The 12,212-nt window shown below is 45.4% G+C and overlaps 1 protein-coding gene across 1 annotated transcript; it reads right to left on the bottom strand.

Annotated features, from left to right (window-relative positions):
• Positions 1 to 3,139: 3,139 nt before the first annotated feature.
• On the bottom strand, positions 3,140 to 12,212 carry CHRNA1 (cholinergic receptor nicotinic alpha 1 subunit). Its single transcript, XM_086616136.1, has 9 exons — positions 12,152 to 12,212; positions 10,075 to 10,220; positions 9,883 to 9,927; positions 9,337 to 9,446; positions 8,922 to 9,117; positions 8,076 to 8,313; positions 6,752 to 6,975; positions 5,211 to 5,450; positions 3,140 to 3,271 (listed from the first exon to the last, which is right to left on the bottom strand). The coding sequence occupies exons 1-9, from the start codon at positions 12,189 to 12,191 to the stop codon at positions 3,140 to 3,142; spliced, it is 1,371 nt and encodes a 456-aa protein (XP_086472262.1). The 5' UTR covers positions 12,192 to 12,212.

The raw sequence follows: 12,212 nt of genomic DNA, 5'->3' as shown, positions 1-12,212 counted from the left end.
TTAACAGCTCAGGGTACTATCACTATAAAAGCGACACGTTCTTGCCCAGAGACCCCTGGTCTGCCTTTATTTCAATGAGGTCTGCTTACTTCAGCACCGTGGTGTTTGCATTTCATTATTTTTTACACTTATCAGAGAAAGTTAACAATGAGCATGTGAGGCCTCTTTCTTGTTTTGCTTATCAAGAGAATTGATAAGTCGAAGCGGGAATTTGCCTGTTGAAGGCAACCAGGCAGCAGAGATGCGCGTGCGAGTCACGCGAGTGTTATCCAGGGCCACCTCCCTGGGGCTGCTGGTGCCACCCACGTAGGAGAGAGGAGAGTTTAGTGTTAAGATTGCAGGGAGAGACTACAGTGCTGCAAATGAGAAATCATTAGACGATATGTACTTATACATTGACAGCACATTATCTTTGACAGTGACTGAGACAGCACATTTACAGCCTCCAAAGCTACTATTTTAGCAGGTGTACATATGTGCTGACGTGTTAAAAGGACAGTAGCAGGTGAGAAGAAATAGCCTGTGTGTAGGTAAGGGTATTTTCTCTCAGTAGATGGATACTGATAACAGGAGACGTTAGTGGTATGCAGGAAAAACGTGTCACAAAGGTGAGCTAGGAACAGAGAGTAAAGAAGACTGGGACAGTCTGAGTATTTAGAGCAAAGCAAAAAAAAGATGCAGGTAAACTGTCTCCTGAAGTGTGCTTATTGATGTTTGGAGGACCATCTTTTTGGAGAGTCAGAGTACAATGCCTGGATTCCTCAACCTAAGATGGGAAGTTGCTAGCATTTATTTTTGCCTGGTGTCACATCTTTTGAGATGCCAGTAGTTCATCAAGACTCAGAGGGATAGGAAGGCAGAAGATTTGCTGTGCCCATAAGACAGATCAAACTATCACAAATAAAAAAATGCAAATAAATAATTTCAAAACTTTTTCCGAGGAAGTGGAAGGAAAACACTGCAACGTGGTAGCTAGCTGTCTGTTAAGAGAGCTGGAGCTGTAGAAGTGAGCAGGCAGGCACACGTGTGCTCACACACACCCCGGCACGCAAAGAGCGGGAATTTGGAGGCCAAGACCCAGATCTGCCTTGAGGAAGCTGGGGAAGCTGAACAGAGACACTGTGGATGCTCACCATGAATCTTGTTACTTGATGTTTATTTTTAATGCTAAGATTCGACCACATGCTGCTCTAAGAGGATTGTTCTGTCAATTTTAGTGCCAATCACTGTCTCCCAAATTAAGTCCCAGGCACTGTTACGCTGCAGCTTAGCTCACCACGAGCCGGGGAGCTGCGTGACTCCCTCCAAGGGCTGAGAGCTGAGAACTCGCGCTGAAGATAAACAGAGCAGCAGCAAGCTCTCCATCTGTCAGCAGAGGTTTTGCCCAGCATACATCTTCAGCAATCGTTTACAGGGTTAATGACCATCCAGGGAGGCAAAGATTACCATCATCTAAACCGTAAGAGCTGAGCAGAGCGTTACAAGTGATCGATTGCCCCAGACAAACCGTTTGCCTTGCTTCGGGCTGCAGCTCACCAAAACATTGTCCAGCAAACGCTACGCCTGATTTTCCCTATAGAGCATTTCAAGTGCCCATCCTCTGCAGACATGACACGTTCCAGTAGAGTAGGAATATAATACAAATTATTTTATTAAACTCCCAGCAAATTATTTACAGCTGTTAGCAGAGTAGCGCTATTGGCTTGGACAACCAGCCGGGAAAGATGAGTAACTTGTATCTGTTGCCCCACCTCTCCTTATTTATTTTTTTGAGAAAAATAGGCAGTACTGCTAGTATTTCAACGCCGTATTATTGAAACACACGTTTCATAAGCTCGTTGCTTATGTTGAATATTTACTAAAACCCACAGGTTTTTCACCAAAAGCAGCACTACTTTGTTTTAGCCACTAGAGTGAGCTGCTGCTCAACATTTGAATAAAGTTTGGGTAATATTTGTGTTGCTCAGAACAGGAGAGGTCCTGTCATTTTGTGTTATGTAAGTTAAAACTGAGATCCACACTTTCCCTAGGAAGGATCTTTGTGATGCTGTGTTTGACTTTAGTGCTCATGATCTATTGCCACAGGACAGGGTACAGTTTTCAGGGAAGAGAGAGAATTTGTGTTTAAGACGTCATACTGAGCACTCCCAAATTTGAAGCTACCCCACGTTAGTCATCACTCAAGTCAGAAAGTGAAAACCAGCCGTCCCAGAGCAGAGTAGGCTGAGTACAGAGATTGTCCTATGGATAACACCCTTTCCCCTTTGGCGTAAACTTTTCCCTTAGGATGCAATTGTAGAACATCTCTTGACAACTGAAAATCCTGAGCATTAATACATAAGGAATATGGGGCTGCTTATAATGAGTATTAGCAGCTAAAAATAAGAGGGCAGTGACTGCAACATAGTCACTGGGATGCCTGATGATCACGGAGCAGCGCTCAGTGATAAAACAGGGGAAAAAGTCCTCCTCTACAAGTCCTTTACCATGGGACTTGATAACAAAAAGTACCTGTGGGACTCAACTGGCTGCGACTGGGTCCTTCCCACAGTAAGGAACAGTCTTTCCTCTTCACTGCATCAAAAGTTGCTACAGGTAGAGTCACATATGACAGTTAATAATTTCAGATTTGTGCATGAAAATCAAGTGCTTAAGCATGGCGTTTGAGATACTTCTGCTGGTTACATCTAGTGTTACAAGAGGAGTCATTTGTGACTCTGCCAACATGAAAACCACAGCGCAGATATTGAAACCAGCTTGAACGCTAAAGTTGGATACAGATTTACAGCTCAGCTAAAGCTTATTACACTGCTATTGATTTCACTGGAATTGTATCTGTGGGTTACAAAGTCAGACAGTCTTATTAATACATTAAAGTTTTTAATAAATGGTAAAACTGATCAAAACCTGGCTGACAGCCATTCAGTCTACCAGTAACGCAAGTGTTTCTTTCTGGCAATGAAACGTGGCTGAGCAGCAGCTCAGAATTGGTAAGTATGGAGCCTTATGTTTTATTATCCCTGCTCTTTCCCAGCAGGGACCGATTCCTGTCTGTGAAACTTTCGGAGGCTGGCCAGGTTTTGACGGTTAAGATGCTTTCAGATGCTGACCAGGGTAGTAAATAGTTTCCAGTTGATGTTCATCCTTGCTGATTTAACTCAATAAGGCGACCAGCAAACACAGCTAGTGTTCCTATGATACAAACTAGCATAAATATGCCAAGGAGAAGATGATCAACCACCATTGCAACAAACTTCCATTCTTCTGCAGCCTGGGAAAGAAAGAATGAAGACGGTAAAATCTCTGTAGAGCCATGTTTGTTATGGGCATTCTTGTAATTTACTGCCTTGAAAAATGGAAAGACTCTTCCTTAAGTTCCACTACTATTATGCAAAAAATACTCGTTTTTTTCTCAAAAGCAGCTCAGTGGTTCAGAAAGCCTAAGCAACCCAGAAATGCAAGTTTCGAGACTAAACTGTTTAGAAGCGCTGGCAATTTGGTGAACAATTTCATTAAAAAGAAATATCAAAAAGCTTAATTTTTAGGCAAATGATTGCTTTTGAAAGAGATTTCAAAACATTGAAAGCAAAACGCTTCGTTTGGCCTGACTGGCTTTTGGTTTTCTACTGTTTTTTCATTCTCATGGCATACCTAAACAATTTCCATTCATATAGCTCTAGTCCCTGCTTTCCGTGCCTAGTATACACTCTAAGGTCTGGGAAAATCTTCTCGGTAGCTCCCTTAGTCTTTTTTCCAGTTGTGGGACACCATGAATCTCTTTTCACTGGATGCTTTTGGTGGGAACCCAGCACCATAGGAGCGAGCGGAGCGTGAGGTGCTAAGTGCAGCAGGGCTCAGGATTTCCACCCCGTAACTCTGCCTCACGGAGTGACACGTACTGGCCTAAGGCACCCTCTACTTTTGCCTTAATTGCCCCACAAGTAGTCAAGGCTGTCATAATTTATCTAGAGGACACTGGTAATCAATACCGTTTTGAGGTAGTTCATAAGTGAATGCAATGAAGCGGCAGCCTTCAGAAGCCACAACCTTCAGTATATTTGGGGAACTTGACTTTTCAAACTCCCTGGAAGTGGTATCAGCAGTGCCCAGATGACACAAGCAGCTGGGCTCCACTTCCGAAGGGAACACTTGCCAGTAACATGAAGACCCTCCTTGTAAGCCTAGGAGGAAGCAAAGCCCAGAGGCGCTGAAGCCACGCCAGCCCGGCTGAAGGTAACACTTTATCTGCAGAGAGGCACAGGAGTCATGGGGAACACGGGACTACAGCCAAAGCCGTTCCACATGCTCCAGGAATTCGGTCGCAGGAACAAACACCACGGTGTAAATTCTGCCCGTGGGAAGGAGGCGCCTCCTTTTCGAGAGCATGGGCCAAATTATTGTCGCAGAGAATCCTCTCCCCATCTTTCGGCTAGCCTGTGGCTCGGCAGGAAAGGGCTATCGGCACTTAGACAGGCAAAGCACCAGTACTGAGTTATCCGTGCAAAAGCCGTGTGAGCTGTGATAACCGCAATAAAAGAGGGGGTTAATTGTGTTGAATGTGCTAGAAGGAGGCAGAGCTAGGTTTTCCTGGGGAACGCTGCCATATGGGACTCTGCACGCGTTTATCCTTCCTTTGGCTTGCAACGTGGAAAAAGTCAGTAATCAGAGTAGCTCGTGACGTACTTCACTTGCAAGGACTACTTGTGGCATTCAGGAATAAAACAAAACCTTATCAAAATTGGAATTATCATTTGTAAGTTACGTGTAACATTTCTCAGATCAAACTACCAGCCTTTTGGAGTTTGGCTTGCTTCCTGGCTTTTCAAAAGTGACAGGAGCTTGCTTACTGCAGGGAAAAGATGACTGAGTGGGAGACAGGAGGAATGTGGTTTGGAACTTGCTTACAGTTCTTGAAACTGCTTTGCTACTCACAGACACTCCATCTCTACTGCTTCACATAACGCATGTAGAAAACCTTAGCACTGCCACTTTTTCCCTTCCTGTTCTTTTTTTGCAGGGCCAAAATACAGTTGTCATCTGTGACAATTAGCTGTTGCTCCCTGTTGATTGCACCAAGGGGAGAAGACTGTCCCGTGCTAAAGCCAAACCAGGGCTTGCAGTGTTTTTGTGGGACGGGGATATTTTGCCAAAAAAATAAGATGTAACAATTTGAAAGCAAGAAATGAATCATGCACAAAAAAATGCCTTACATTACTGGCTTCTTGGTCTGATTTCATCGTTTCCGCAATGTATTTGATTCCCTCTATAGCATTTTTCACATCTGGATTTTTGGTAAGTGGGGAGTAGAAGTTGACAGGCACAGAACCTGGCTTCCCAGAAATTTCAGAAATATCGATGTCTTCTCCAAAAATATTCTTTTCTTGTTTATCCCTGGATGGTCGTTTCATCGTAGAGAAAAACATGACGTTTGGGATTGTGTCAATAAAGATCTGAAAAAAAAGAGAAGATGACAGTTGCTGGTCGGTGGGGCTGTGTTACAGATGCAGCTGTGGACTGAACAAAGGCAAGCCTCGCCGGTCCCAAATTACTTCCCGCCCTGGATCAGCTACAGATTCCCTCTCGGAGTGTGTCACAGCCCACGCCTCAGTCACACCGGGGTTTTTGTCAGCTGTAGGTCCTGTGGCGGCTAGAGTCACCCACAGGCCTGTCATGCGTTTTCTGGAAACCGCTTTCCCCACCATATAGCCAGCAGCGACACATGAGGGGGGTGCTACGTCCCGGAGCAGACCCTCAGCTGGTGCGAGCTGACAGAGCTCCATCAATCTCATCTAATTTGGAACATATTGCTTATGAATCTGGCTTGAAGAACGGACTACAAAGGATGTCTTTTGGCTACTTATGTTTGACTTTGCTATTACAAATGTTTGTTATACGTGCATATAGGGTTTACAATAATTTCCTTTGGAGTAATGGAGGCTTGCTGCCAGAGCAATTTTAAGCACATGGCGTGTTTGCCTGCTGAAATCTCCCTTCTGTGGGGACTGTTTGTGCTGCAGAGTGGATCTGATACATGCTGTGGCCTTAAAAGTATAATTAGAAATCCACAGAACAATCTCCTATTCACGTCATGGTCTAATATGACCCCAGGCAGGCTTAAAAAAGGCAAGAACAACTGAATGGATCCTCTTTGGTACCGTCTCCCTAGCAAAGAACTTGTAACGACAGACATCCAATTTTTTCTACATCTCGTGGTTAACATTTAGACTACGGTGCAAGGATCTTCTTGCTTCCCAAGGACTGCAGAGCAACTGTGTTTACTGGAGAAGTACAGAGAAGATCATGGCTTTTGTTAAACTCTCTTTTGCAAAACGGAAGGCTGAGGGCAGGTAACCCCCCCTGGCCTTTGTGCTCTGCGTTCACATGGGCTGGCGAGCTTGGCCACTGGCAGGCAGCAGTGATTCGCAGACAGATGGAGAATTAGACCAGGAGATGTAAATTGAGTCCAGCTGGCCCATTTTCTTCTCCCTGTACTTTCAGCTGCCCATGTTTTGCCTCATCTGTTCCCTGCAAGACTCCACTCCACCGGACAATTTTTTTCCTTAAAGGAGCACTTTAGCAGTCTTGCTGACTTTATGCACAGCTAAGTAGTAAACACTGGCTCTTGCGCCTTGAGAGATTTAACGTGATGCATTTACTTCCCCAATTCTTCTTGACTTTTATTAGAAAACCTGCCAATAAAATATGGAGTGCTCGACGGAAACCAGGAAACGTGCAAAGCCATAGAGCTCACCTTCCTGACCCAGTGTGGCATGGTGTGAGTGCTTGGGGAGCGGTGGTGGGTGTTGATGACGATGACCGTGATGATGATTGAAGCGATGACAAACACCATTGTAAACAACATGTATTTGCCTATCAGAGGCACTGCACTGGAGGTGGAGGGAATCAGCTCCACGATGACCAGAAGGAACACAGTCAAAGACAGCAAGACAGAGATGCTGAGGGTCATTTTCTCACCTGCCATGCAAAAAATACAATAAAAAAAAAGAAAGAAAGAAAATAATACCATTACTGTTCCTATAATTCAGCACAAAGTGCGTTTCTTTGAGAAGAGAGGATGTGAACGATGGCTATTCACACGAGGACATCTGCGTGCATCTGGAGCACTATCATGTCTCCCAGCATCCAAAGCAGTAACAAGGCTGGCCAGACCTGGGAGCCTAACACAGCTCCAGCATTAAGGTGGGAAGCACCAGGTATGACTGAGCTGGGGTACGGGTAATGGATATGGAAAGCTTACTTGCCAGGAGCACTTCACGGGCTGTGTGTTTTGAATGATGGAATACATGCACCTGATTTAACACTTGCTCCACAGCCTGCCGGGCGTTCCCTTGCCTCACTCTCTGGCAGGCTTGTGCTGGGCTGAGCAGGCAGATGAAACCCACATCTGACACCAGAGGTCAGTTGCTATTTGATATCTTCCGGTATACAGAGTGTCAAAACCGAGCCACAAAACATAATTCACACATCTTTTTTCCATCCACTTCAACTTTCTGTAAAGCTTTCCACTGAAAAATAATACATCAAGTATTTCATAGAAGGGCTTAATGAAATGAAGCGGTGAAAAGTGTAGACAGGGTAAAATGAGTGAAGCAGAGGACAGGGCTGCAGGAAGCAAGAGCGGCGCAAAGGAGGCCAGAAGAGGCCAGGGTTACTCTTTGCGTCACATGGGGTACCGTGTGCGCGCAGATAACGAGCTCTCTACTCTAACGCTGTGCCGAAAGGCCTCGCTCACTCCCGTGTGATGCGCTAACACACACCTACCTGTGGCAAAACACAAGAATCAGCTCACCAAATCTTTGGTTTGTGGAAGTTAACTGGATCATTAGGCAGTGATTTCTGTGGGAAATCAGCCCAATTTATTTATATGAATAGTTTCAGCTTTCAGTGCTTACCCTTTAGTTGCAGAACGTTTAGAGCCATTATTTTGAGCTGAAATGTCCAGTTTTAGTAAGTGCTGCCCTTCAAGTTGGCTGGCGATTTCAGACACTCGGGGTTTCTCAGACACTTGTTAGAAGAGCAATTGCTACGGCAGTAGAACAAATAAACTCACGTACCTGAATCTGTGGGCAGGTAAAAAACTAAGCCAGTTAAAAAGGAGAAGAGCAGGCAGGGAATGATGACATTGACGATGAAGTAGAGGGGCAGGCGCTGCATGAGGAAGTGGTAGGTGATGTCCAGGTAGGGGGTGTCAGGGCAGCAAGCGTAGTACACCCAGTGCTTCCAGCCGCGGTAGTCCTTCATCACCCACTCCCCACTCTCCATGAAGTTACTCAAATCTGGACGATCACTCTCCTGACAGCAAAAAAAAAAAAAAATATGCGAATTCTTGACATTAAATGTTCTGAACAAAATCAAAACTTGGCAGTTGCTCACAAACAATATTCCCAATAACTCAGGCACTTTGTGCGTTTTTGTGAGCAAATGACTCTTTTCTATGTTATTTTGTCTTTGAATATCATCCTTTACACAGCATTCAACAAAATATTTTACAGAAACAGTCAGGGAGAGTTGACTAAAGAGAAAGATCCACTAAATGTTTACAGATAGGAGGCATATCGAGGTAACAGAGAAAGAATCCTTGGAAATGGAAAAATCACCCCCCAAAAAATAAGAAAACAGACAAAAACAGAACAGGCAGCACCATAAGGCATGATGTGAAGCTATCAGAGGACAGACAAGTAGGAGGACTGTGAGGGCACAGGAATCATATATATGCATAATTTTAGAAGCCAAATCAGGAAATTTTGTGACAGATCTACAAATAGGGCTTTTATATTTTACGGGTAGTGCCTGCTTGTTTTTCAGTCAAAATAAAGTTATATTCCATTCTAAGTCTGAGATTTCTCTAAAGACGTATCCAGCTCTTTAGTGCTTTTCCCCATGACAAACTCCTTGCTTACCGGATTAATAACAACCACTGTGCCATCATACGTCCAAGTTCCCAGCTTCATACTGCAGTTCTGCTGGTCAAACGGGAAGTGCGTGACTATAATTTCACAGTAACTTTTAAAAATAGCTGGTGGTGTCCAGGTGATCAGGCCCGTGTGCTCCAGAAGGACTTTGGTGTACTTAACAATAGCAAAATCACCGTCCGCACTGCAAAAGGAACAAGGACCTTAACAGCAACACAGTTGCAAAAGGGTTTCTCTGGCTGCGGATCAACTGGTCCTCCCAGTGCCATCATGCCAGGTCTTGGAGAAGTTTGCTCCGAGACATGGTACCCACTGGCCCAGATATGGTGGGAAAGCAGCCCCACCATCGCGGTGCCATGGGGCAGAGCCACCCTTCCCTCCCCAGGCAGCTGCCCCCACTTACTTGTTGTAAAGAACGAGGTCTGGCCGCCAGATATCATCTGATGGGATGCGTATTTTTTTCACGCCGCCGTAGTCATCTGGGTTCCACTTGAGGTTGACATCTGTCCATTGCTAAAGAGGGAGGATGTCAGCCACTGAGAGCCTCTTCCAGCACTTCTGGGGGCAGTTTTGGTACTTCCTAGAAACATGCACCTCCCTTGCTTTGGGACATGCAGGTGAGCGTAAACAGACGCTAGCAGGACCCCCAGCTAATTTTTTACATTAACTTAAATTTTCGTTTAAGAAGGTTATGAAAATAAAAAATAAAATAATCTAAAAGATAAATACACCAGAAGTCTACTATTTGAAATACAGTGCAAAAATGCTTAAGTCTCTTAGTGTCTAGCACATTTTGTTCTTGAGAGCCCAGAGAGAAAAAATGCTCTGCTAGCTGACCCACCTGTCCAAGTTGCCCCTGAAAGTATAACAGAGTAGTTCAATACTGGCTGTGTCCTGTCCAGTGCATTTGTTTGAATTGGGTGAAATGATCAGCAACATTTAGAGTTACCTGCTTCAGGCGTACGTTGGTTGTTACAATCTGATTTACTTCATCCTTGGGGAAAAAAAAAAAAAAAGAAAAACAGGCAGTAGCAGCAAACATCAGGATTAAAGGAAAAAATTGTTTCCTCAGAAAAATGACACCATTTGGCACTGTCACATAAGCCAGCGGTTCAACATGTACCACCCGTTCATATCGTACCACGTTAATAAGCTGAATGAGCTGCAGCCCGACGGTGACGACGACGGCATCCCGATGGTCCTCCACTGGGCGCACCACCTTGTTGTAGTCCCTGAACAAGTCCTCGACGAGGCGAGTCTCGTCTTCATAGCACAGGGCCAGCCCAGCTGCAGAACGGCAGGGGTGGCATCAGTGAGATGGGATGGGGAACACGCTACGGGGCCGTCAGTCTGAGGCAGGTGTGAAGGGAATACTGTCAACAGCAAGGTGTTGGCGGTGGGAGAACACTGAGTCCTCTGTGGGACTCCTCATTTCGGGCATGCGTTATGTGCATCGCAAATGCTGTCAGCAGGCGTAGCTACCTGTTTGATCAGGTAGCTTAGCAAAGCAGGTCAGCTTAGCAAGGCAACAACAGCCTCCAACCAGGAGATGAACAAAAACAAATAGCCATGATTGTGGGCATCAGACTAAGCATTAGGAATCTTCTCCAGGCTCTCACAACCCACAACTGTGCTTATATGAAATACTTGTGGACAGCTAAGTAGAGAGAATACCCATCATCAGGGGTTTCTGATGTCATCTTCTCCACCTTCAGTTCCACGGACTTGCCTGTAACAGTAACGTTAAAAGACAGGGCCAAGCACGACAGCCATTGAGGTGAGAGAACCATCCAGAGTCCTTGCATCTGCAGCCTAAGCAGAGCAGGAACTTCTCTCCATGGTGGGAATTGCTCAGGTTGTGTTCATGCGAGAGCAAAAGAAACCATTCGCAATGCGTTCTCATACTTCCCTCTCCTGAGAGAAGGTCTCGACCTGTTCTTGAAGAGCTCTGCGCACGGCTGCTCAGCGTGACTCGGCAGCGCTACACGAAAGAGCCCTTGTAGGAAGGGCATCACGAGGGAAACCGGCAGGTCGCAGCTTTGCCAGAGTGCAGCCGGAGCAGAGCGTCTGTGTGGTGTTGTACTGCTGAGGGTTCGGATTCCCACCTTGCAGAAGAAGAGACCAGCCCCGTCTCCAGATGGCCCGTGGCAGAGCAGGCAGGCACATCTCCTACCCATGCCATAGCTGCTTCTCTCTTGCAGGGCAGTAAAGCGAATGGAAGGGGGGTTTGGGGATGTTTTTGTAGGCGCCACCTTTTAAAGGCCGTGAGAGGGAACAGGACAGCTGAGCCTCGCTGCAAGCATTTTTGGCAGATCCCATCCATTCCTTCCCCCCTCTCACTTTGAATCCTAGGCTGCTGAAGTCAATAAGAGTTTTTCTGCTGACTCCAACCTAAGCCAGGATTTCCTCTCGTTTCCTAACTGACTTTTCATCAGCTCCTTTTATACTGTTGAGTTGAGATGCCAGGGATTCTGTCTTGGCCTTGTGCTGCCATGAGATGGCATTGAAATACTCGGATGCCATTGAGAAAAGCTGTCTGCCGCAGGCAGCACTGCTTGCGTTCCCTGCCAGGAGGCTGGGCTGGGGTGGGCAGGAGTCATCTTTCAATTTTTAGGTTATGATCACAGCATCATATCTAAGTTAAAGTCTTTGCTATGCTATATTAATCTAATTAAAATCTTTCACATTGCCACCTTCTAGTGCGGAATTTAGTATACTGCTTGAATTTGGTGAAAAGTTTTTAGGATCACAAAATAGTTACTCTTTTAAGGGACAGCTTAAAAAGCATTATACTTCTACAACACATGCAGCTGCAAATCAGTTCTGATTCCTTGTCAGTAGTCCCACAACATAATGAAATTTCTTGTTATGAATTTTTACATTTCAAGCCTTGTTTACTAGATCCTTTCACACATTTGGAAATACATGTAGCCCTGCAGTAAATGGGATCACGGCAAAAAGATGACAGGAAGAAAAACAAACTCAAAAACTTCTCACTTCAAAATATCTGATGTCTGAAATTACAAATATCCGATCTGTTACCAATGCGCTCCAAAGCTCTCATTTAAGCAATTTGGTGTGTTCATAAAACCTTGTCAGCAGGACAGGCTGCTCCCAGAACACACACCCGCTCATCCCGATGTATACGCAAAGCCCTGGTCCTGACCGCTCGGGAAGGAGCTGACCTCCCTTCGAGGCAATGGCTGGGACACCTTTACCTGCAGAGACGAGGAGGAGTACGCAATGGACCTTCATCATCCCGGCTCCCTCCTGCTGCAG

The sequence above is a fragment of the Tauraco erythrolophus genome, chromosome 8 (genome assembly GCF_009769465.1).
Source record: "Tauraco erythrolophus isolate bTauEry1 chromosome 8, bTauEry1.pri, whole genome shotgun sequence".
In the NCBI taxonomy this organism is placed as follows: domain Eukaryota; kingdom Metazoa; phylum Chordata; class Aves; order Musophagiformes; family Musophagidae; genus Tauraco; species Tauraco erythrolophus.
The sequence above is the reverse complement of the archived record's forward strand: the minus strand, read 5'-3'. Positions and strand labels throughout refer to the sequence as shown.

What these genes read in the sequence shown, in the direction of transcription:
- CHRNA1 (XM_086616136.1), bottom strand. Translation starts at nt 12,191, where the DNA reads ATGATGAAGGTCCATTGCGTACTCCTCCTCGTCTCTGCAG. An exon ending in TTACCTGCCCACAGATTCAG is followed by an intron (nt 6,976 to 8,075) that starts GTACGTGAGTTT and finishes TTTGCATGGCAG; the next exon opens with GTGAGAAAATGACCCTCAGC. An exon ending in TGCCACACTGGGTCAGGAAG is followed by an intron (nt 5,451 to 6,751) that starts GTGAGCTCTATG and finishes CTTTTTTTTCAG; the next exon opens with ATCTTTATTGACACAATCCC.